Source organism: Aptenodytes patagonicus, chromosome 4 (assembly GCF_965638725.1).
Source record: "Aptenodytes patagonicus chromosome 4, bAptPat1.pri.cur, whole genome shotgun sequence".
Taxonomy (NCBI): domain Eukaryota; kingdom Metazoa; phylum Chordata; class Aves; order Sphenisciformes; family Spheniscidae; genus Aptenodytes; species Aptenodytes patagonicus.
The window spans coordinates 68340442-68365882 of record NC_134952.1 but is presented as its reverse complement, the minus strand read 5'-3'; the positions used below and the strand labels follow the sequence as shown (position 1 = coordinate 68365882).

At 36.9% G+C, this 25441-nt stretch overlaps 1 protein-coding gene across 1 annotated transcript in view; it reads right to left on the bottom strand.

Annotated features, from left to right (window-relative positions):
- The window catches only part of IQCM (IQ motif containing M), a 105723-nt gene that overhangs the window by 43225 nt on the left and 37057 nt on the right, over nucleotides 1-25441 (bottom strand). Inside the window, 4 exon segments of the mRNA XM_076337542.1 lie at nucleotides 19987-20121; nucleotides 23149-23293; nucleotides 24656-24900; nucleotides 25016-25106. Of these exon segments, the coding sequence (XP_076193657.1) occupies nucleotides 19987-20121; nucleotides 23149-23293; nucleotides 24656-24900; nucleotides 25016-25106 (616 nt within the window).

The following is a 25441-nucleotide window of genomic DNA, read 5'->3' as shown; positions in this document are numbered from 1 at the left end:
AACAAAGGAACAGCTGTAAGTCAAGAGTTCTTATGCCAACACACTGTTCAGCTGGGTTCCACATTCATTTCCATCCCCCACATCATGCTGATTATAAACTTAGATGCAGTTCTAATGTTTTCATTTAATTCATTTTTTCCATATTTTAAATTCATTGTATTTAGCGAACATTCAGTTTGAAACATGCAATATCAAAAGAAACCCCCGCAGGTGCAGGGAATTTGAATAATCAGGTCCACATAATCCATGAACCTCAATCCACTGAAGTCTCCCTGGGACCATTTTAAATGTGCAAAGGAAACAAATGTCCAAATTAGTCTAAACAATTGTGAGATAACAGATGAAATAAGGCAGATGATTAAAATATTGATACTTATATTACAGTAATGCCTTCAGTCCCCCACAGAGATACCAGCCCTATTGTGCCAGGCACTGTACAAGCGCACAGGACGGTGCTCTGCCCAGAGGAATTTACAGTCCAAACCTTGATTTCCCGTCAACATCCATGTTGTAACACCAGGTCAGGAATAGTCAAAACTCAGTGTTGTGAAGAAACAAAAATGTGAAACAACTATTCAGGTTGCCCAGTAAGACTGTAGCAGAACTGGGCATAATTCCCAAGCTTCTGCAGTTCTGTTTTTGTGCCCTGCTTCCCAGACCTGACTGTAAACTAATCCTTTTGTATGTTCTTCTGCCATCCATGGCAGCTAAGCACTGGCTGGCTGCAATACATTTTCCAGCCTTGTAGGTGCTTCAGTTTTCCCCAGACTATTGCTGTGTGTCAGAATTACTTATGCTACTGGATTCTCTACATTGCTGCTTAATTTTAGGATGTTTCTTTTACTTTCTTTTTTTGCAATACTGTAAGTTTTCAAATTCACAGGTTGGCCTACCATTATCTGACGATGTCCTCTAAGGCACTACTACATTCTAAAGATTAAGAACAAATGGGAATATGCAAAATGAACAATGTGGTGCATACTCTGTTAATAAATTCATCTTCTAAGCTCAGATTGCACAATTCATTTGATGTATTGATGAAATATAGCCAATGACTGGATATAGCCCAAAGAGCTGAAGGACAGTTTTCTCCTAAAAAGTGGCATAGTGAAAAAAGTGGTATAAAGTAAAGATTGTCATCTAATTGAAACCTTAAATTCTATCCTTTGGTATGTCGTATGACATAAATGCTGACGCACTGTTGAACATATAGCGGTAGAAAATCAAGAGCATCCATACCTACATTTCAAACTTGACTGACATCTTGGAAGTGGAATATTTAAGCAATCTCTCTGGACCTTTTATCCATAGGCCTTAAAGTGCTCCCAGTTTCATATCTGTTATAACTGTACAATCAAATCTGACTATTTTGTTCAATGGCAATTTTTATTTTATCTATTTACGTTTTTTTTAAATGAAAATTTCTCTTACTGAACTGGGTGGAAAAAAGAAAGACTTTTCTACATGATAACAGATGTGATCTTTATTATTCCAAGGAATGAAGTCTTTTTAAGCAAGGACTGCTTTATTGAGGTGAAGCAATATTATGCATCCCAATCTTTTGCTACAGCTAAAGGCTTTACAAGTAAAGGTTTATTCAAACCATATTTGAACCAAAAGTCATCTGCATAGTGCACATGTCATTCTCTACATCCATTTCACGGACAAAAAATAGCAGACATGCAGAAAAATACCTGATGATACAAAATGTTCCTTATTTATCGGAAGAGTTTCTTTAGATATGGCTAAACCATTACTTTTTATTTGGTGTATTGTTGCAGTATATCCAATGACTGAATATAGCACATGCCCAGTTTGTCTGTAGTGCAACTAGTAACTCTCTCTCTTTTTGGCTGGGTAAGAACCCAAACAGCTAATTTCCTAACACTCTACCTCTAAGCCAGGACATATCTATTGGTTTTTAACCATGTCAGGCCATTGCCATTTTTATTTACTCAATATGCCAAACAATTCCATTTACACAGTACATTTTGTTATGACTTTTTCTTAGACTTTTTTAGCACTTTTTGTTTGGGGATTCAGGAGGGAGAGTTAGGATGGTAAGGATTTTTGGCTCTGAATTATTTCATAACAGACAAGAATAGAAAACTATGATTCCTTTCTTATCTCTATATTTATTTTATTACACAAGACACTCTCCTTGACTCGGTACTAAATACTTCTGAAAATCAGGCAGGTTCCTAAATATGGATTTAGAAGTCTAAATTTAGGCTTTTGAATCTGAATTGTGTTTGCCTGCAGGGTACCCAAGCTCAAATTCACCCTAAGTATCAGTGAGTGCAGTTTCTCTGGCTTCATTTTTACTATCAGTGAATAAGTTTAGTCAGTCTTGAGAACGTACTTTACCACCCGTCAACACCATTTTTTGGTTGTGATGTTTTTATAATGAAGCTTTACCACCTTCCACTAATTTCCAAGTGAGCTCAACCTTTTCTTAGAACAACCAAAAGCTTTACAATTAGCTGTTGTTGGTTTGTTTCTTTTCAGCAATGTATCTTGCATCTATACTGATTGCTGGGCTTTGGAAATAGACTGAACATGTATTTATTGACTAATCAAAAATACAGTAAAAGTAGAAAGACACAGCAATATTTAAAATCTAGCTGATTACCCTTTGGTGGCAGATGACTAACAGCTTACCTCAGCAAAGCAAAAATTGCTGCCAAAGGTTTCTTCATAGAAATAATCCTTATTTATTATCCAAGTTCACAGCTGTATACACTGCAGGCAGTAACTAAAAACACTTAAAAAGCACGATGCTAAAAAAACAAACCCCAAGCTTACGTGACTGTGATGCTTATTAAAGGTCCAATCCTTCCTCATTAAAACCAACAGGAGGGGTTCTGCCAATGATTTTAGTAGTAAAGGAAGTCATCTCAGGCAAAATATTCAGACAAAGCCATCAAGCTGCATTCTGCTCATTAGCAGTAAATGTGTGATTCTCTTTGGCATGAGCAGGGAAAGTGCTAAACGGCTCCAAGAACTCTTAGGTTACTCAATAATCTCCTTTCTTGAAGTAATAGGACAACAGTAAAAGCTATTTTCTGCCCCCAGTGCACAAATGCAGCCCCAGCTGTCCGAACTCTAGTATTGCTTTCAGAAAAAAGTGATTATACACAGCTGTTGTAATAGCTCTTTTTGGGCTAAATCAGCAATTTTTACATGGAACAGTGTTTTTATAAGACCTGTTAAAATCTCACTTATTATTAATAATCACTATTCAGTTTGGTAAAATGTGTGGAATAAGACCAGATGAAAAGAATAATATTCACTAAGCAATTCAACCACTTAACATTGTTTGCCTGGAGGGAAGAACACAGGGAAATAGCCTACTATTCCTCTCCTACTATGCACCCCATCTTCCCCTCACATGGCTTTTATTTGTCCTTCCTATGCTGCAGTCTGCAACATTTTCATACAGTTTGCAGGAGCCAAATACGAAACCAAACAAGGTTAGGTGACAAAATAGCAGCTAGTGATTTGAAACAGGCTGAAATGAGGTAGAATCAAAGACTCTATCCCTTTCCTCTCATATCACTACTACAGAAAATAATTGTCTTTAGACAAGAAAAATCTGATCCCACTTTTCCTGATACTGGGTTTGGGAAGGATATTGTAAAGGACAGCTGTGGCACGTGCCTGATCCAGCAGTTGACCCTCTGAATTGCTCACTGTCTCATCACTCAGCTGCTTCACAACGACCAAGCCAAAACATGAAGGCTGGGAGCACTAATGAATAGTGTCCCCTGCACCCTGCACAGAGCCTGTGGCCCTGTCAGGACTGGAAAGGGGACCCTGCCACTGAAGATCCACCTGCTGGACCCAGCGAGACAGAGAAGAATGGAAAGGAGTCTGGATGAGCAAACTAGCCTCTGACATGAACTGAAGAACAGAAAATGTTGGCAGACTGAGTATGGATACAAAATTTAGAATAAGGATGCCAACTTGGACACCTTTGTTCCTTGAGGTTAAGCCTGGTCAGAGCCTAAAAGCTTCCATGCCGTAAGGTCTCCCAAAAAGGGAGCCATCTGAGGGTGTAGCTGATGACCCAGTCCACTCAGAGATCCCACAGAGAGCTCTGAATGTATTAGCAGGCTGACATGTTACCATGCAGCAATACCAGCTCAGCTCCGAGAAGGATGGTGAGATTTGGATTCCAGATTAAGTCTGGACTAATTAGCCACATGTCTTAGCAAGGCTAATTAGTCCAGGTTCCGCACGTGTGCTGTCATGGTGGTATTGTCCTGGTTCAAGAGCTAGCCCTGCAGTGCTATAAGCTATACTCCATCATGCAGCAAAAGCAACTCCTGAAGTAACACACACACACACACACACACACACGACATTTAAAATTTTACAAGTTCAAACTAACACTACAAACCATACTAAAAAAAATACAGGAATCAGTGCAGGTTGTGAATGAGAGGTGCTGGGTGTATCACAAGAGAAATGTGCCATACAAGGATTACCACAACAGGAGTCAGTAGCTTACAAGGCATTTTTTTCTAGGCACAGCAGTATTGCCAGCCTGGAAGCTACTCACCCGCAAGCCCGCTGTATGACTAGAATTAGACATGTGAGCAACACATTGATACAGCTGTTCATGCCCTATGCTTACCCACGCCACATCAGTCCACTAACTCAGAGAATTTAGAGATAACCATTGCTGGGAGCAGGTCCCTAGCAGGTACCATTTGGCATCATGCCAAAGAACTGACTGGGATCCCTGGGGCAGTTGGAGCCCCACAATTTGAAGATTTTTTTTAAAAATTTTTCAAGTTACTATGATATCTGTCTTTTTATTATTGTACTGATCTCCCGTCCTGATCTCCCGTCCTGTTCCTTCACTCCAGCTCTCTTTCCTACAAATTTTCCAGTTCAGGTTTTCTCTTAGCCTAGTTTTTCTGCTCTCTTCAGTACACTTCCTGCCTACGTTTATAATGGTCAAAACACCATTCAGTCCCACAACTCAATATGTTGCAGTAGCAGCTGCAAAATGCTGTTCAGAGCTTTATGGCCAGTTTTCAGACCTTCTGGTCATGCCTCTGATGAATCACAAACCTCCTTAGTTTCTTGCACAGGAAGCCACTGATGAACCCTAGCGAGACTTTGCAGTTGCCTACACAGCAGCAGTATACTTCCAAATCTGTAGATATGCCAGGAATTTTTAACCCTTTCAATTCATCTCCTAGTTATTTCAGTTGCACTTTTGTTTTTGTATACATAGTGTAGTGATTTCTGGTGTATAAGTAATTCTTCATATAGTATACATGCTTCATTTGCATATTCAGTTTTACTGTGGCTAAATATACAACAGTTAGCTCAGGTGGAGAATACTGTCTATGTTACAGCATGCATATAGAAAAAACAAATTCCTAAAGGGGAGAACACACCTATTAATTGTTGAAATAATTCTGAGATTTATTTTTTTTCAGTCAAATTCTGGAGTACAAAACTTCTACATTGTAACTGCGTTGCTTAACAAGCATATGCATTCCAAGTATATACGTTTTCTTAAAAGGTAACTATAAACAAAAGGACTCGAGGAGAGTAAATTCATATTTGCCTATTCTGTTATTATAAATTATGTGATCTTTCCAAATAGAAGCACTGGAATAATTAAACTAATTTTCAAAAATTATTCTAGTATATTCAATTACAGATTTTAATTATTTTGGAGAAATATTTCACAGCGTTAATGAAAGAGACAGTAGTTAGAATCATGGCAGAGTATGGGTTTCATGTTTCTGCATTCCATAAGCCTTATTAGAAATGTAAATCAAATATTTGATGAATGCTAAGAGCCTATTGGGACATTAAAATGAATATTACCATTGTGACTCTGAGAATCAGGTTGAAGTATAACAGAAGTCAGTTAAGGTAAGTGGATTTCAGTGCCAAAGGGAACATTAGCTGTTTTAAAGAGGCCTCTAGAGTATTATCCAGTATTAAATATGAAAAAAATAGATGTTTAAATGTTCACTCAGGTTGTGACACGAACCAACAAAAGACACCAGAATTTCAAAGTTTCAGCTGTTACTTCATATAAATTAACCTCATCTCCCATGTTAATAAAAATTAACTGAGGACAGCAGGGTGGTGGGGAACACATAAATGGCATGTGGGAGTTAACTCTCAGTCTCCCATGTTATCCCCTAATCATTCACCATTACAGTTAATGAGAACTTTGCCACTGCTCTTGAAGAGAGCAAGTCCTAATGCTGGCCCTGTCTTATATCTTAAAATATGATTTTGTATTTCATGTTCTGTAAAAGCATCCAAAGCTCACCATATTCTACAAAGGGCATTTTGATAGCCTGAAAGGTTAAACAGTGTTCAGTAATTAAGCCAGTCCTACATATTTACATTTCAAACCATGTGTAGTATTTGGAAAACTGTGCAAGCTGAAATTTATTCTTTCTAGGGGATATGATGCTTTAGAGAAGTGGTAAATTGAAAACATAGATGAGCTACATCTCCTAAGGCAACAGACAAAGGCTGTGTCAGGGAAACAGCTATTACACGTGTTATTCCATCTCAGGTTTTAAACAAAGCACCATGACTCATTATTTCTTGTGAACATTTAAGAAAAGATCTACTTCAATTTCATGTTCATTTAAAGGGGTGCAGGAGTTACACCAGCTAGAAAAAGAGTATAAAAATTCTGTGTGCTTTACTACCTCCTAATTGGGGTATACAAACAAACACTATTAGTAGTCTTGGGGTGAAGAGATAACTATATGCCTTCAAATTTGTTTAGGCCATGGATGAAGTGTGAAGATGAATTAGGAACATGTTTGCATTTGACAGAGCCAAGGTTATAAACAGTGATCCTCTAAAACTTAATGAAATTTCTACCTTTAAAGGTGGCAGAAGATAAGCTACTGTGCCAGATTTTTCACTATTTGGCTGAAATTTCATGCATGTGATAGTTCTTGTGAAATTTTAATTACGTATGAGCTGAACTCAGAAGACTAAAAGAATTTCATATTGTTCCAAATTGAACTTTTGTACTTTTTGTACCAAAACGTCAATTTACCTATTAGGATTCATATTCAGAAAATTTTGGGTAGTTATCTCCATTTTCTACATTCTTCCCTTTCCCTGTCATTTCTGTAATTATTTCTGTGGACAGTACATTTCATGAGTTATTATGTTAAGGTATCACTGACAATGTATTTAATAACTTAAAATGTACATGTAGATTTCGTCTGCATGAGGTATTGCTAGAACTACTCCATATTCAAGGGAAAGGAAGAACCAGTGTAATAAGCACTTTTTTTCCTAGTGCTTTGACAAAAGGCCTAATTCTGCCCTGGCTGACCAAGGGTCCACAGTTTTGAAGGGTACCAAACCACAATCTGTCGCACAGTCTAAACATAGCTCTATGAGCTTTTGAAAATCCCACTTCTTCCGTGTACAGATGTTGCATATGAACTTGGCAATATAAAAGCAGTGGCTTATATTTAAGAAATACAAGTTTACACATAGCAATGGCTTCCTGGTAATTTCTGAGAGTAAAAAAATTCTTTTCCTGTATCATTATTGTCAGCAGAAGATTTGTTTTCAGCTGCAGGAAGCATAGGATCAAGCTGTGAAAGTCTAAATAAATTTTAATTGTTACCCAGCTGCAATTTTATTTTAAAAAGGCAAAGACTTTATGCCATGTGTGACAGCAAAATTAATAAAAATGCAATTTCTATTCTGGATCGTGCAATTTCAAATGTTTACATGTGTCTTTAACACAGAACATACCATTAACCCTGTTAAATTCATACAACCAAAACAGGATGGTTCCCACTAATTCCTCTATAGTGAGATTCTTTTCTGACTCCTCATTGGAAGAAAGTTCTGGAAAAAAGCAGTCCTGAAACTGTCAATGAAATAGAATACTGTCAAAATACTTTCTCATAATAGATTGCCAATTTTCCCCTTGACCTAGAAATATTGATTAAATTGATAACTCCCATAAAATATCAGCATTTTCCAGGGACTTTGCTGCAATTGTTTCTACAGAATTTAATGGAATGGACCATAAGTAAAGCTGTGTAACACACATGCTCCTTTTTTTCCAGGATAAAGACATTAATAAAAACCTTAATTTTTAATGCTTAGGTTTTTACCTAGACCCTTTCTGTTACATTCAAATAGCTTTTCAGTACTGGAAAAACAAAATAGCAAAAGCAGCTTTAGTAACTGTATTCATTATACTAGCATAAACTTCCAACTTAAGTTTTACTGAGATTTAATCTGATATCATGAACCGTTTTAAAAAAGGGATATAAGTGACTTAAGTCATTATTTAATTACTTTCACACAAATATTTAACTCAGTGTGACAGTATTATCCCAATACTTAAATGAGAGTTGCCCATAGGTCTTTGAACCTATGGCCAAGACCAATTATTTGGAGTGATGAGGTTAATTTGAATCAGTTTTTCTATTGATGTCATTGGCCTCTAGATTAAATCCTACAAGTGAGGGCCTGTCTGCATATTTAGAAAACAATACACTTTGAAATACCTATTTGAGACTTAATCATTTAGTCTGGAATGTTTCCTAACAAAAGGGTTACAGATATTTTATCTATCATTGTATTAAACTACATATACTGTGATTGCATGTTCTTGGATAAGAAAATAGGAAATCTAGATACAGGTATTGTTAATTAAAAAAAAATCCATTTAAAATAAAACATTTATTAATATAGAAATGCAGAAAAATTCAAAGTGGCAAAAATATATTAATTGCAGTTTTTAGTTGACAGTGTTGACGACTTTCTTTAAGAAAATGCAGTCTGTTGATGGGTATCCTAAAGTATTCAGTCATCCACCACACAGAGATTCATTAGATGCTGTTTTGAACTACAGCAGAGAGACATCTTGAATCTTATCCTCCACATATGTTCTAGAGACTTTGTTTCAAGAAGTTGGATGGTTATCACAACATTATATAAAAGGCATTCAATGCAAGGGGTGCAGTTTCAAAAGAAATTATCACAAGTATGCAGCTTTCAGCACAACTTAAAGAAATTAACATAATAATTCATGAACCAGAGGAGAAAACTCCAACAACGATGGTCACGATGATAGGTGTCCCCAGTGCAGAAACATAGCTTCTTGCTGGGTGACAGACAATATTAGCAACACTACACTAAAACTCAATTTCGCATAGAACAGCAGAACTGAGACCAATGTAATCCCAGTAAGCCACATAACAGAAAACCAAAAAGTTACTCATCATTAAAACTGACAACCAAGTCTGTTTTCTTTAGGAGAAACCCAAATATTGATAGCCAAATCACATGCTGGTAGAAGGTAATTCTCTAGGAGAGTTATACGGTTAAAGAGGATGTTTTGTGTTGGTTTTGATCAAGCAGATATAACAGTTGATAGCCAGGCAAGGATGTAATCTTTCTACTGAATAGAATGCAAAAGATAATTTAGATGAAAAAAAAATACTTACTCACTAGATCGAGAAATACTACTTCATATAGAGTTACTACAATAACAGAATGCAGAAAGTTCGTAATCCGAAAGGAAACAAATGTCTTGATAAATTGTGATACCCAGAATGCCTAAATGATAGAATTCACGTAATATAGAGCTCTTTAATTACATTTTTTGTAGCTGTGTCATTTTTAAACCAGCTGTGAAAGGGGCAGAATCTTAACCTATAAGCTCAGGATATTTGTCTGAACATGAACTTAACAGAAATGGTTTATATCAACACCAATTGTTGATATAACAAATGGTTGATGTGATGATATTGCACAATATAATTTTGCTATAGAATTCTTTTTTGCTTTAGGTTTGAAGGGTGGATGAGTTGTTTTATAGTGGGCTATTCTTCAAAAAAGGAAGCATATCTATGTCAATCAAATGATTAAGTTTATGCCATCTAACCTGAGAGAGCTTTAAATGCAATGATGGATTACAGGAACATGTGACAGGACATTTTAAATAACAAAATGTTGTTACGCAAATAATTTACATAGCAGCCGAAAGGAAAGACTAGTTTTGCTGAAGTAAGGAAAATTTAAGAAAATATTGCAAATAAAATGTCAAGCAGATGACAGCATAGAACAATCCTGTTATTTTGTATAGACCAGTTTTACAGTTAAAACCATTTTGCTGTAGATATTATTCATTCCATTTTACAAGGGTTTTTTGCCACGGCTTTCAACTGGAAAATGGTCTTGTATAATAACATAGAGTTAATGAGCAAACTAATTTTAATGGGGCAAAGCCCCTATGCTCCTACTTTTGTAATCATGACAAAAAGCCTAATAGATTGGAATTTGCCTTAAAAGCACCAAGTTATCAAAACCTAACAGGAAAAAGAACAAAGCAAGGTTAAGATTTTAGGTTTCTATTAAACAAATCAGGCAGTTTCTCTACTTTGACAACCATTTTTCATCAGAAAAAACAAGTCTGATTTTTATTTAAAAACCTTTGTATCCTACTCAGTCTCCTGCACACACTCACTACTGGCAGAAAAAATTCAAGGACCATTTTTTCATGAGTAGTACCTGTCTTAATAGGCAACAAGAACTAGCTTAAGTTGAGTGCATGTGCGTTAAGTACGTGCCTGGCGGAGAGGACTAAGTATGAGTGTGTATGTGCATACACACATGAAAGACAGACAAAAAAATAAGCTGCTGCTTAGAAATCATCTATTTGATGACCATGGGCATAAGAACCAGTTCTAAGCCAATTTTAAACAATTCAGGCCAAATTTCTAACACCAATTCAGTATATGATCAGAGACAAATAATTTAAACTCTTTTCTTTATTTCTCCATCTAAGAAATGAGCATAATATATACTTATCTACAACACAGCAGTATTGGAAAGATCATTGTGCTTTTAAAGTATAGATAAAAATCACAAAAAAAGATGAAACTTTAACATAACCTGTAAACTAATACATAAACTGGATATTAGAATGATTCTGCCTTCATGGGGCCGGTCTTCTTCAATATCTTTATCAATGATCTGGATGAGGGGATCAAGTGCACCCTCAGTAAGTTTGCAGATGATACCAAGTTGAGCAGGAGTGTTGATCTGCTCGAGGGTAGGAAGGCTCTGCAGAGGGACCTGGACAGGCTGGATCGATGGGCCGAAGCCAACTGTATGAGGTTCAACAAGGCCAAGTGCCGGGTCCTGCACTTCGGCCACAACAACCCCATGCAGCGCTACAGGCTTGGGGAAGAGTGGCTGGAAAGCTGCCTGGCGGAAAAGGACCTGGGGGTGCTGGTTGACAGCCGGCTGAACATGAGCTGGCAGTGTGCCCAGGCGGCCAAGAAGGCCAATGGCATCCTGGCCTGTATCAGAAATAGTGTGGCCAGCAGGACTAGGGAAGTGATCGTGCCCCTGTACTCGGCACTGGTGAGGCCGCACCTCGAATACTGTGTTCAGTTTTGGGCCCCCACTACAAGAAGGACGTTGAGGTGCTGGAGCGTGTCCAGAGAAGGGCAACGAGGCTGGTGAGGAGTCTGGAGAACAAGTCTTATGAGGAGCGGCTGAGGGAACTGGGGTTGTTTAGCCTGGAGAAAAGGAGGCTGAGGGGAGACCTCATCGCTCTCTACAACTACCTGAAAGGAGGTTGTAGCGAGGTGGGTGTCGGTCTCTTCTCCCAAGTAACAAGCGATAGGACGAGAGGAAATGGCCTCAAGTTGCGCCAGGGGAGGTTTAGATTGGACGTGAGGAAAAATTTCTTTACTGAAGGAGTGGTGAAACATTGGAACAGGCTGCCCAGGGAAGTGGTGGAGTCCCCATCCCTGGAGGTATTTAAAAGACGTGTAGATGAGGCGCTTAGGGACATGGTTTAGTGGGCATGGTGGTGTTGGGTTGACGGTTGGACCCAATGATCTTAGAGGTCTCTTCCAACCTTAATGATTCTATGATTCATAGTTAGCAAACAGATGTTTTAACTCTTTACATTCATTGCCCTGTCAAGACACTTTGGCATATGGGAGCAGCAATTATTCACATTTCCTCCTGTTTAACAAGTGATTTCTGTTCACTGGACAGAGATCTTTTTTATTTCAAGATATATTATGCAAGTCTTCAACTTTATTTTTATATATTCCATATGTGCTATACATACATATCCACATATCTGTATAGATGCATAGTACTGTGCATATACTAAAATATATTATAAATATTATAATATATACTTTAATAGGGTTGATAGTTAAGTCAATTTAAATGGTCCATCTCCCCACAGACAGCAAGAAGTTCTTTGAACTTTTAAAAACTAATATGTATCTTTGTGACCAAGAATACTGCAATGATAAATCTTTTCATGTATTATTGGAGAATAAACCTTAAAGCATGTAAAAGACATATTTGTAGCAATAAATGATGAACATTTAATTTCTCTCCCACATACTGCTATTCTATGCTAGAATTTGTGAATCTCTTAATAGCTACCTAATCTTTAAGCTCCTATTTTCCGCTGACTCGTTTTTTCTTATTAGGGATCGAAATATCCTACTCAAAGGGTGGATAAATACTTTCCTGTCAAAACTGAGATGAAGTATAAAGTGAGGTCTCAGAGAGGTCTGTCCTGAGTCCGGTTCTATTCAATATTTTCATTAATGACTACTAAGATAATGGAATAGAGAAGACACTTATAAAGCTTGTAGGTGACACCATGCTGGAAGCAGTTACAAGCACTTTACAGGAGAGCAGTCAAAGTCAAAATTATCATGATAAATTGGAGAAATGGCCCAAAGTCAGTAAGATAAAATTCAATAAAGACAAGTGCAAAGTAGTAAACTTGGAAAGAAATAATGAAATGCTCAAAAATGGGGGAAACCGTCTAGGCAGCAGTAAAGACTTGTGCTATAGAGGACAACAAACAGAACGGCAGTTAACAACACAATTGCAAAAAGAGCAAGTGTCATCCTGAGGTGTTTTAACAGATACGCTGCCATTCAGGCATAAGAGGCAATGAACCTGCTCCGTCAGAAGGTGGGCCTTCAAGAGCAGTTTATGTAATTAAGGAACTAAAGTCAAATTCTACATGAAAAAAAGTTTAAAAAGCTAATGCCATTAAGACACAAGTGAATTTGATGAGTTCTCTTAATGGAAGGCACTTCATTTTTTACTTCATGTGGATACTAACACACCAACGGTCAGAGATTTCAACAGGTGAAAAGGATCTAGCCACAGCAAAGAGAAAACTTGAGGCCGGAGACAGATGAGGATAAGCTAGAGACAAATCAGTGGGTGCACACTGCTGCAATACTTCCATGTTTGTCCATAATAATGAAACAGGGACTGCCTACATGTACCAGTTGGCGATTTGGAAAATCTCCTAGATAAAGAGTCCGCAAATGCAAAATAGACAAAGCAGCATTATGGTTATTTGTTAACCATTTCAGTGTGGCACACATGCTAATTTACTTACACCTTTAAAAGGATTTTAAAATGTGCGCGCTATTGTATCAAAGGAATGAATTGCACTTGATATTATTGCATGAAATGTATTAGCAAACTGAGCCACTAGTATTTATATAAAAATATAAATTCCCTGTAGTGACACTAATGAAAACACCAACTACCATGTGGAAAGGGATGTGGTCTGATGAAATTGTCCTTCTGGGCCTGAGACAGGCCAAAGTGCTAAGAGAGAAGACAGGCAACTTGATCAAGCCACTCTATTGCAGTGATCCTAAATGGTGTCATTAGAGAGAGCAGGGAAAAAAACATCCTAAGCTTCAGTCAAGAGGTTACACCCCACAGATTTGTGACAAGCACTTGCAATGAAAAATGCTGGTCCAGGGAAGGTTCTTTCTCCCTAATCTTCAGCCAGATGGTCCCAGAAGCAGTCAGACTGGCACAGGCACTGCTCTGTGTTCCACCACTGGCCATACACTGATGGATAATACTGCAATCCTGTCGTGCTTCGCACTCATACCTGCCACTGGATTCACTGTGATAAGTATCATCTTTCCTATATTTGGGGGTAGAGAGACACAGCTGGCATAGAAAACAAGTCAGATATAAGGACTTATACTCTGCCTATATGGGTGTAGAGAAGTTCCATCATTTAAATTTAAAAATTCCCCAACTTTCTTTAAAGCAGATTTGGCAATGCATCATTATTTCTACAATCTATTAGTATTAGGAAAGTGTTCAGGAGCCCTAGGCACAGAACAAGACCCTCAGTGCCAGATTCTAACACAGATGGAACAAAAAGCCAGGCCAAGATTTTATAGCTTAGGTATAAAAGGAAAAGACAAGACAGGAGAATATAAATAAGACAGCATCAGTCTGGGTGACAGGCAGCAGCGTCAGCATACTACTAGTTCAACCGTTGTCAACTATTCTGTAGACATTGTAGCAAAGGAGAATTTTAAGGAGAAAATTTACTTCTCAGATAGTTGCATTGTTGTTCCAAAGTAGGTTTTTAGGATAATTCTAAATACGATGCAAAATGTGAACAGACTTGCAAAAACTCTCTTCATCAACTAAGTAGGTCATTTGTTTTGTTTAGGTCTCAACTTTTTTATCAAAACATCTTAATAAATCCACAATGATGTTTTGGACTATTATTACTGTCAAAAAGAAATAACATTTTAATCATATTAAAACAAGGTTGGTGGCTGGCCTAGGGTACTCTGGGCTGTGGGGGTAACCCCAATTGAATTTCCTGTTCCGATTTGCCAACCCAGGAGGAGCATACTGATGATATGCTAACAGCAAAACACTCAAGCAAATTAAGTTCTTAAGCATGAAATTTACCTTCCTTTAAAAGGAAAAAAACAAAAAGAGAAACACAGGCTTATGTTTGTATATATGTGGCAGGTTAGAAAGGATGCTTGTGGACAAACATTGACTAGATAGCATTTGGATCCAGCAGGGATCCTTGCATGCTTGTTGACAAACATTCCAGATGTTGTGGGAGTTCTTTAACCTTTTAAACTCATATTAATCTGTAATTCTTTTGGGAGAGAAACAGCAGTCAAGGAGAGGGGTATACTATACATATTTTATTTCCTTTTGCTGTAGTTGATAGTGAATGACCCCCAGTCTTCAAGACCTGAAGGGATCATTAGATCAGATTTGCATTTAGCCTTGATCCAGCAACCATTATGTAGGAAATGCAAAGCTTTGCAATGGCTCTATTAAGACATTTTATTAATGCATCTATTCATTATCACTAACTCAGTTGCAGAGTTCTTCCACGGTGGAATTTAAATTTCTTGATGTTATATTTGGCTTAAATGGCCATAATGATAGCCTACGTCTGCCTCAGGGTTCCATTACCACATAGGTGTGGAGAACATTATTGAACAACAGAACAATGAAAGAAACTCCCGAGTATTGTGTTCTGCCAGATGCATGAGAGCTATTACACCTTTGTTCCTATTACAGTATTCATAGCTTCCTGTTGCTTGTCCTGTTAGATTTTGTTTAATGAAAAATAAACAGTTTTAGGAGGCAATTTCCATCAGTGATGCAGGAAGCATATTTTTCTTCAGAATGTGCACGGTACTCAACACAGAAGGGTCCTGCTCTATAAATAAGGCTTTTCTGGCATGACTGCAACAGAAATTGCTATTAGGTGTTGTTTATATTTAACAATTTATGCATAAGATTTCACAAATATGAACCACAGTAAGGAAGAATTGAGAGAGAAAATAACTGCAGGGTGCATTGGGGAAAGCTTCAGTCAGACAGTGCCGTTTCTGAGCTGAACCTCCAAAAACATGAGAGTTTTCTAAAAGCCCCAGTAACAGGCACCAGTTATCATGGAACAGCCCAGTGGGACTGAAAAATGATGGAGGTTCAGCATGAGTCAAGCTCTGAACTACAGGTTGTGACAAGGGCAGCATGGGACTGCTCTACTACCCTCTATTAGCTTCATGCGAAGAAGCATTCCCTGGGGACCTCCTGCATCTCCCCTCCTGTCTGCAGCTTGAAAGGGAATTGGCATTGACTTTAATGAAGACACATTGCTTTAATGTGTCTGTTAGAGTTCATTGTTTCGCACTATCATTTGTTGTTTCAAATCAAGCCAGACCAGTCTGCAACCTAAAAGCTCCTGTAAAAAACCTTCCCTTCCACTAATATATGAAAATTTAAATATATGAAAATTCTGGCACTACTGTACTTAAATGAAGAGATGGTTTACTACCTCCCTGCAAATGTAGAACAATCAGCAATGAGGCAAGGCTGATATAAATTGAGATGGCTTATAGGCAATGATTCAAATTCAAGTAGAATATGTGATATTTCATATCCTTAGCCTAAACACTGGATGTTTTGTATAAATACAAGACTAGTTATCAAGATCACAAATACGAAGATGGAAAAACCTGGTTTTTAGTAGAGGCAGCTCAGAAGGGCCAATTGCAGAGAAAATCCTTACTGTGTTTACATTTTATTTGAAAATACTCCAATTATCAGGATGCTGCAACTGTGAACAGTTTGCCTTAACAACAGATACCAGGATCAGCTCACAACTATTTACGTAACCCAGTCTCAACCAGCGTTAATAGTAGTAATTCCAGTGACTGCAGAATACATTAAATAACAAGATATTACTGCTGGACTCTTTGGCAAATCTAGAAGCAAAATAACTAGCAGTCCCAGTATCTAACCTACATGTATGCATAGTTCCTCTGAACTCAATGTAAATATTTACCTGAACAGAACATGTAGCACTTTGAATCAATCAGAGAAAAAAAAGGATATTTTAACATAGGCTACAATACTGCTTTCTGAAAAATATTTAAAGACATATTTTTCATAACAATTAGGTATAATTTCAATGGATACTTCAAAGCATATGGCCAAAACTGATTGGTTAATTACCTCTATTTTTCCTATTTTATTCAAACAAGCTACAGCAGTGTTGCACTGAGGTTCTCTCCTGACTGCATAGTGCGTGGCATTCTGCTTTTCAACAGCAGAATGAAGTAGCAGCACAAATTGGTTTGAAATATGATGAAATAGCATCATTACTTGTGTATGAAATCTAAAAATCACTGCACTCTGACCTTAATTTTAATTGGCTTTTTCTTGAAACCAGCAGCTAAACCTCACCACTGATAGAAAACCATTCAATTATTTCTAGTCACTTCCTAACTCCTCAGTGAGCAATGTGTTAGCTAGTAATATAGTCACTTATTTTTCCTCACACTGTGGAGAACAAGACATGTATAGATACATCTAGAGAATCATCTGCGGTTAAATTCATGTGACCTAAAGGAAGCTCACTTTGTTCCCCAGAAGTTAAAAACCAGATTTCAAAAGGAAATCACAAACATGTTTTTCTGTATAAGCCTCCATTCAGCACCCGTAAGTCCACTCCAGGTACCAATGTCTTCTTCAGTTCCCGACAGTATCATTACTATCGTCTCATTTTGTCAAATTATTGTATTAGCTTTGCTTGTATAAACACAGAGACTCAAAACAGTATGTCTAGTAGCCTTCCATATATTCCATATTTTTTCTATCCCAACTAATATTTCTAATTCACATTTTGCAGGTATTTTATAACAGAAAATCTTCTTTCCTATTTTGACAGCTAGCTCTTTGTTATATAATGATGAATATTAGCATTTTGCTACAAATATTCTTATTTTATTCTGATAATTTTACCATCTTATCTTCAGTGTCTAACCTTTACATCAAATAAGCAGATCCCATACAAATCAGATTTATAGTTATGTATGACTGATGTAATTAAAGCTCTCAAGAGAACAAGTAAAATAAAAAGTCTTCAAGCATTTCCTGCCTAAATTATTGTTAGCCAAAGACAGTACTCATCATTTCATTACTGGCAATAGAAAAGTGACAGGACATTTAACATCTGGGCACTTATTTTCACAGGCCCCATTTTTTCAGCAATGTTTAGATTCATTTAAAAAAAAAAAAAAACAGTAAGAATAAAATGAGATGGAAAATTTTCAAGAGAAAAATCTGAATCTTCTTTTTCCCTGTGCTCAGACTAAATAGCCACAAGGCCAGGGTCCCTTTCCTTGTTTTAACCTTCAATGGATCGGTCACAGGGCCATACAGGATGCAATGTTCACCCAAAAAAGCTCAGTATAGTAATTATCAGCAGATCTCTCCACCATTCTGCCCAGACACATATGACCCCCCTCCCCCTTATCTTTCCATTCCTGAATAGGCAGTCTGATGGTATGGGATGCTCTGCACTGGCACAGAAGACAGTTGCATCAAATCAGTATTCAGCAATTCAAAACATTCAACCAGTTGCAGTATCTCTCTCAGGCAATTTAGCAAAGTTATACTCTGTTAATAACGTAACTTCAGAAATAATGACATTTGTATTATAAAATTGAGAAAGAGAGGGCACTTTACAGGTAAGTGCCGTTTATTCAAAATGCTTCCATGTTAGAAATCATTTTATGGATGCCCTTTAGACACAGGCACATCTCCATGTTTCAGCAATTATTCATCATTCACACGTTCATAATTTGGGAGTTTTGAACTCGAAATTAATAAGAAGCCTACACACTGCCTCAAATGGCCGAACAAGCCTTGATAACACTTCATAGCTAAGACACTCTAAATAAATTAAATAATGTGTAGGGAAGCATGAACCTTTCCTAGTCTGTCTGTGAACACAGTGAAAAGTAGCAATAGTCTCCCAAATCTAGGATATAAAACAGAAATCTGTCTCACAGTCACAAAATCTCCTGTTACCATAGTGATGGGGACTGAGCAAACGACTAAAAATACCTGGTCTTATTCACACTGTCTTAGGAATGTGACCTAAATGACATGTAGTACATGATTTTCCATGAGAAATTAATTGCATTTACTAGGAGCCAACACTGAGAAGCAGGTAATGTGCAAGCATGATGTGGGGTCAGACACTCAAAGAGACCACCTTCTCAAAGATGCAGCTTGAACAGAGAGCTGGTTGGAAGAAAGCATACAAAAAATTGTGATAAAAAGAAACCACATGTAGGTCATTAACAATCAAAAGCATCAATTAAACATGGGTTTCTCTCACTAAATAAAGTTGTACTTTAAAAGCATTCTTTGGAATTGCTGATACATAATATTAACTGTAACCTCCAAAGAAGATCGCTGTCCACAAGAATCTCCCGGTTGTGATGACTGTCAAACTTAGGAAGACACAGAGGTAACATAAATTCATGTTTAGACCAGCTTTGGTTCACAGCACCTACATATGTCAGTACGCAGCACCTACATATGTCAGTACAAACCAAAAGTGTGCTACAAAAGTGTGCTGGAGGAGAAATTGCAAGTGGCATCTCCCACCTCAACTAGTGATGTGCCTGAAGAGGCTGCCTCCATAAGTCTCACCCAGGAGCTGCTGCTCTACACTAAGAACGGAGCATTGCAGGTTCCTCCACTGACGGCCCTGGGAAAAAGAAAAGCCAGAAGGAAGATGAGACTCTAGATTTATTTGAAGGGCTAAATCGGTTACAGTTTTATTTCTATTTTTAAAGGGTAACGATCTCCCTCCTATTTACAGTACAGGATATCTTGTTTCTTGCCTTGTGACATCTTATTTTATTTACAGACATTCACCTATGAGTGTTTGTAAAAGTTTGTTGGGCTGAGCTCTTTAAGGATGTTGGAAGGTAAGCACCACTGACTTTACAAAGGGGGAAAATGTTTTGCCTGGAGACATCTGCAAGTGCAGACCTGCCACAAAATTGCTCTACACCCTCTTAAGTATATTCCAAGATAGTATGGGATTATATTCCATTGTGAGACACAGTGGAATTCTAGAAAATTTACTTTATTGCAAGTATAATGATAAAATGCTCCATTTTGAAAAAGATCATCAACATCAGGTAGGGTTTGTCCTGACTACATTTTTAAGAAAAGTAGCTTCTTTACCCACGCAAGGAAAAAACAAACAAACAAAAACCCCAAAGCCTGCAGCATCTGCAGGTGAAATTCTGTACTATTGCAAAACATTTTTAAGAAACCACTTACCTGGACAGACCAGCTGGAAGACACGCTGTATTCCACTAGCAGGTATTGAACATACACAGCCTCTCAAAAATTCAGGCAGATAATTTCTGTCCATCTTTTTGTCAGACTCGCTCTTGGAAAACATTGTTTCATAAACTGAAGAAGAGAAGCCTCCGTCAGATACATACTTACAATAAGTTATTAGGCACTGATTTTTTTTAGAAATATTTTCTTCAGAATCTTTTCTTCTTCTTTAGAAATATTTTCTTCAGAATCAAGTTAATGTGCTTGATAAACTTTGTATGAAAAAATTAGGCCTATGCAGAAGTCATATGGTGGGGTAGTTTGCTGCTGACTTACTCTTGCACTAAAGTGAAACTCACACATCATCCTTATCGAATGCAAAGGGGAACAGTTAGGCTGAAAAACATCTCTTGCCCATATTAGTATTTCTCAGTATGGGAAGGTGATGGACTGCAGAAGTAGGCTGGTAGAAAGACATCAAGGTAAATAGATAATTATAGTAGTTAATACTCTATTTTACTTGGCAGATACGCTCAACCTACCTAAAGCAGTATATTAAACTGCTCCCCCTAGGGTAAAAGGCAAGGGGAAAACTCACAGTGTAAGACATTGTCCCCAGTATTATCGTACTGGAAATGCTCATAGATGCCTTGCACAGCTACTTAAAAAAAGAACAAGGAGGACTTATACCAGTAGGCTAACAGTCAATTATTTTCTTGATAAATTTAATATATTAAATAATATAGCTTCAGTCAAAAAGACTAACTCAGAGATAGGTGTTGTGTGATTTATTTTGTAGTGCTCAGGGAAGGAAAAGTACAAATTAAAAATAAAAAACTTCAGTTTCCTATGCTTTCATGTCCACAGAACATTTCAGCTGATCTACCTAGCTCACAGATTTTTGCAGAATTGGTGCAATTCTGCAAATCTTTCTCCCTGAGAGACAGAGGATACTAGTCTAGCTGATTTACTACTAATTAACAAAAACACCAGTTTTCCTGTAAGGGCAATAGATCATATTACACTCTATGTTATGCATGAGCATCTATAACATGTCTCTGTCTTCAGCAAAGCAGAGCAAATTAATGTCAATTTAACATTTCAGAAAAACAGCATCTGGCTTTTAAGGCAGTTTGCCCTCTAATCTTTGAAGACCATCAAGACAAAACAACAAAAAAAGACAACACATTGGGCTGCAACATCTTATCACATCTACAAACAAAAAAGCTTTGAAGGTATAAATTTAAGACTTGCTATTAAAGCATCAGTGACTCGGCCATCAACCAGCATTTCATTACAATATGAAGAGTAGTACAAACTTTTCAGTCAGCCAGCATTAGACAGCATGTTATGAGTTATGCAGCCTAGGATAAGAATATACCTTTTTAGGAGGATATGGGTTATGTTTTAGGAATTAATTAGTTTTATTGATATTTTTTCTAACATATGGGGAAAATCAAATTATATATACACATTTCATACTTTTTTTTTCCTATGTGATGTTAGGAATATAAGACCTGATTATGGAATTCAGAAGTCAAAACTGAGACTATGCCGTGAATCTTCAGATTACATTATTTGTATCAGTAAGGCATTTGGAGGGAACTCAAAGTCTCCCCACTGAACATGTTCAAATTAAGTATTACAATCCTCCTACTTTATACTGAAGTATGAAGCTTTATGAATGCAGAATTAAAGTACTGAATGGAAATGGGAATCAAGATACATACAATTAATACATATCAAGCTCAAAAGGCATAAGAATCAATTAGAACCTAATTCCAGTATTTAATGGGTGATACATTTTTATGTCTCTGGAATGCTAATGCCTATTTCAAGGAGAGAAGAAAAAAAAAAAAAGCAGTACATTTCTAACCCTTAGGTATGAAAATGGTCACCGAAGTCCAACTTGCAATATTGCATTTTGATGCATGGTTGAAAACTCATACTAATTCTCTTTTTCTCAGCTTTCCCATCAGGAAAGCTATTTCCTAGCGTACACGCTCATCTAATCTTAAATATCATCTGTGATGAGATGGCCACCTCTTACTCCGGAAGAGAAATTTGAAGGGCAATGGATCAGACAAAAAGGAAGTTTAGATGAAATTTTGCAGTCTAAACTGCTTTTTATTTTCCTTAATATCTTCCTATAATCCTTAGAGTGATAAGGACTACACAAATAGAAACATTCAGAAGAATGCAGAAGGCAGTGAGCATCTGGAGCTAAGGAACCCGCAGTTTTAGTATTAGTCAACTATTTTCTCTTCTTTCAACACTTCTCTGCTTATGTATCAGGAGAAGCAGTCCTTGTGTCTGTGTCTTCTTGATTATGCCTTCAAGCTATTGTCATTTATGCTTCTCCTGACCATTGCTGTTTATTCTATTTTGTGTGTCCATGAATTTTCTACCGTACAGCTGAACAACAACATCTATCTTCTCTACCACACTTGCTTGACTGTACAGTGAGCCATCAAACTGATGAGGAAACAGGGGAAACAAGAAAAGGTATAAAAACTATTTCCATGAATAAAATACATAATACACGGGTTGCTCAAAAAATCTGCAAAGGAATCTTCTTTAAAGAGGCTTTCTAAACATACAAGTTATTTATTTCATTATGGGAGATGTTTAAGTGCTATTCTTTTTTCCACACAATCCCTCAAAAATACAATAGAGCAATAATACTAGGAAAAATAATCTTGGCAAGAATGAATGAAAAGGATAAAGTGTTAAGAAAATTGTGGTGATACTCAGTTTTGCACTTTCTCACCTACTATCTTGTTACAAATCCTCCTTCCTGCCAGTTTGTGACACTGCCCATCATTTAACAGTTAACACAGTTACAGTCTAGGAACTGCAACACAATGACACAATCACAAAGTGCAGCATGCAAGAGAGAAAATAGTTCATGATAATAGTTAATAATTAATCTCCTCATCAAGTGACCAGGAGCATCTCTTTATTCGAGCTAAACCCTACAGTTCTGCAGTGCCAGAATGACATCTTAGAAATGCAGCTGTGCATAAGGAGACACAAAATCCTCCTTGAACCAAAAATCGCTTTAAAATAATTGTGTTGCAGACATGGAATATTACTTAAGAATAGACAGACCACTGAAATTAAAATAAAAGATAATTCTATTAAAGAATTGGATGACATATCTTTTCTTGTCCATCCACTCCTCTAATTCAAAATACCGAAGTGGTGTAGAGCTATCCAAAACACCAGCTCGATATTTAATGCGGGCTATCATTTTACAGTAGTACCTTACAAATGCTGGTAGGGATGGTCCATGACTTGTAGACTGTACTTACAGATATGTTTCACTTTCACTACTGTAAGAAATAAGTGAAAGGTGACTAAAGAAACAGATGAGGAGGTGGAACTAAGAGGTGTACAGCGTATAAGAAAATCTTAAAAGAAAGCAAGAACAAATTCCATTCCTGTAAACTCATATGGACAGATATGTAAAAACAATTACTCCAGAGTGCTGATAAGGGATGATCCTTTCCAAAGGTGATTGGATAAAATTATTGCATAAAACTATTTTGGGATAAACACATTTTATCCCAAATTACAGAAGTAGATCAGGAACTATGTGAAATACTACCTGCACATAGAGTCTTGGGGGAAAGACAAGGTTCTGTATCTCAGCAGAGGAAAAGTGTAACAGTGAAGCCTGGCAAGGTGAGAAACTCTGTGTTCAACATTCATTTTTTTCATTAAAATTATGTTGTGGGAGGAAAAATACATATTTGTTTTCTACAGCCCAGAAGTAGATATCAAGAAATGCTGCCTCAACTCATCATTAATTATATCAGCAGCAAAAACTCTCTCTCCTCCAGTATATAAAGTGAAGGAATATTTTTAAAGGTTGATGATTACCAAATAATATGAACTGATTTTTCTTACCCTATTTTAGTATTCTGTAAAACTAATAAAATAGATTGTGTAATGGATGACTTAGTTCCTACTTGACCCACTTATTTGAATTAGGTACAAGCTTTCTTATGGTATACTTCTTAGATAGGAGGCTTAAGACATCACCAGAAAAATGATATCTTAACTGAAGTTATGCAGCCTCCATTAGCATTCAACCTGCAATGTGCATAAGCTCTTTTAACTTGTTATAAACTCTGAGATTGAAGGCAGAAGTGCATATTACAGCATTCTAGTATGTCATTTCTCACAAACTGGCATTTCATTTAGCAATACTAGATGACAAACATGAAAAATAGTAATTATACTATAGAATCCTTGATTTTTTTTTCAGTAATTGAAGCTTAAAACAGAGTGGGAGAAGAAGAGTGCAATAAACAGTCTGTTAGTTACAGCCTGTTTCTCCACCTGAATAACTGCAAGCCCCAGAATTAACAGTACAATATGCATGTACACCAAGACTCTCTGAAGGCAGAGGGATCAAGTGTAATACAGGCCATTCTCTTCTAAAAACAATAGAGAGCCTTCTTGAGATCTAGTGATGAAAATGGGTCCCAGCAGAGCACTCGCTATCACTAAATTCTCCCTAACCTTGAAGGTGTGGAACAGCCATGACAGAAAGAAGAGCTGAGCTTGGGGGTTTTTTTCATAGTAAGATAGTAATAATCAAGAATTCTTACACTACTAGAATATAAGTGGTACATGGATTAAACAATCAAGACATTACCTTAATCTTTACTCTCTTGAATGCCCTGTGTTCAAGCCACCATCTCACATATCTTTGAATGCAAAAGACTGCTTTAAGTACTTCTCTACTGCTAAGATGCTTTCTACTATCATGAGAACCTTCAAAGACTTCCAGGTGAGTTACATTTTTCTTCACCTTCTTCTGATTTTGAAGGTCAAGGTGTTTGTCACTAGAAATTAAAGTACAGGAGATTTGTTTTTCAGTTTGGTGGACAAATGCTTGAACTATGAATCAAAATTCTAGAAGACAAATTGTAACATGCACCTACAGAATCACGTAGAATCCTTTTATTTACATGAATAGCTTGAAAAGATTGAAAAGGAACTGTTGGTCATTTACCATCTACAATTACAGAATTAGCATCCAAATCTGCTTGCCAACTGTTCTGCTGCAGCTGCGTAGGTCTGTACAATGCCCATGGCTTTGTAAACTATAAGGATTAAGTTATTATTTTAAACATTGTTAACATTTTGAATTCCTATTCAACTGTAGTTTTTTACAAAATGGAGAGCACAAAGTCATATTTTGTGTGAAAATACACTATTTAAAAAAAATTAATTTGAGTAAGACTAAAAAAATAACTTACCTACCAGCTCTTACAATTGAACTGATAATATGAACTATAGCAGATAGACACATTGAAACCTCTAAGTGTCTCTTCCATCTGAATGCTAACTTCCATTGATTTTATTAATGTGTATTCACTAAAGTTGCCAGGAAATTTTCCCCCAAAACAAATGATTTCACAAGGACATAGAAAAGTAT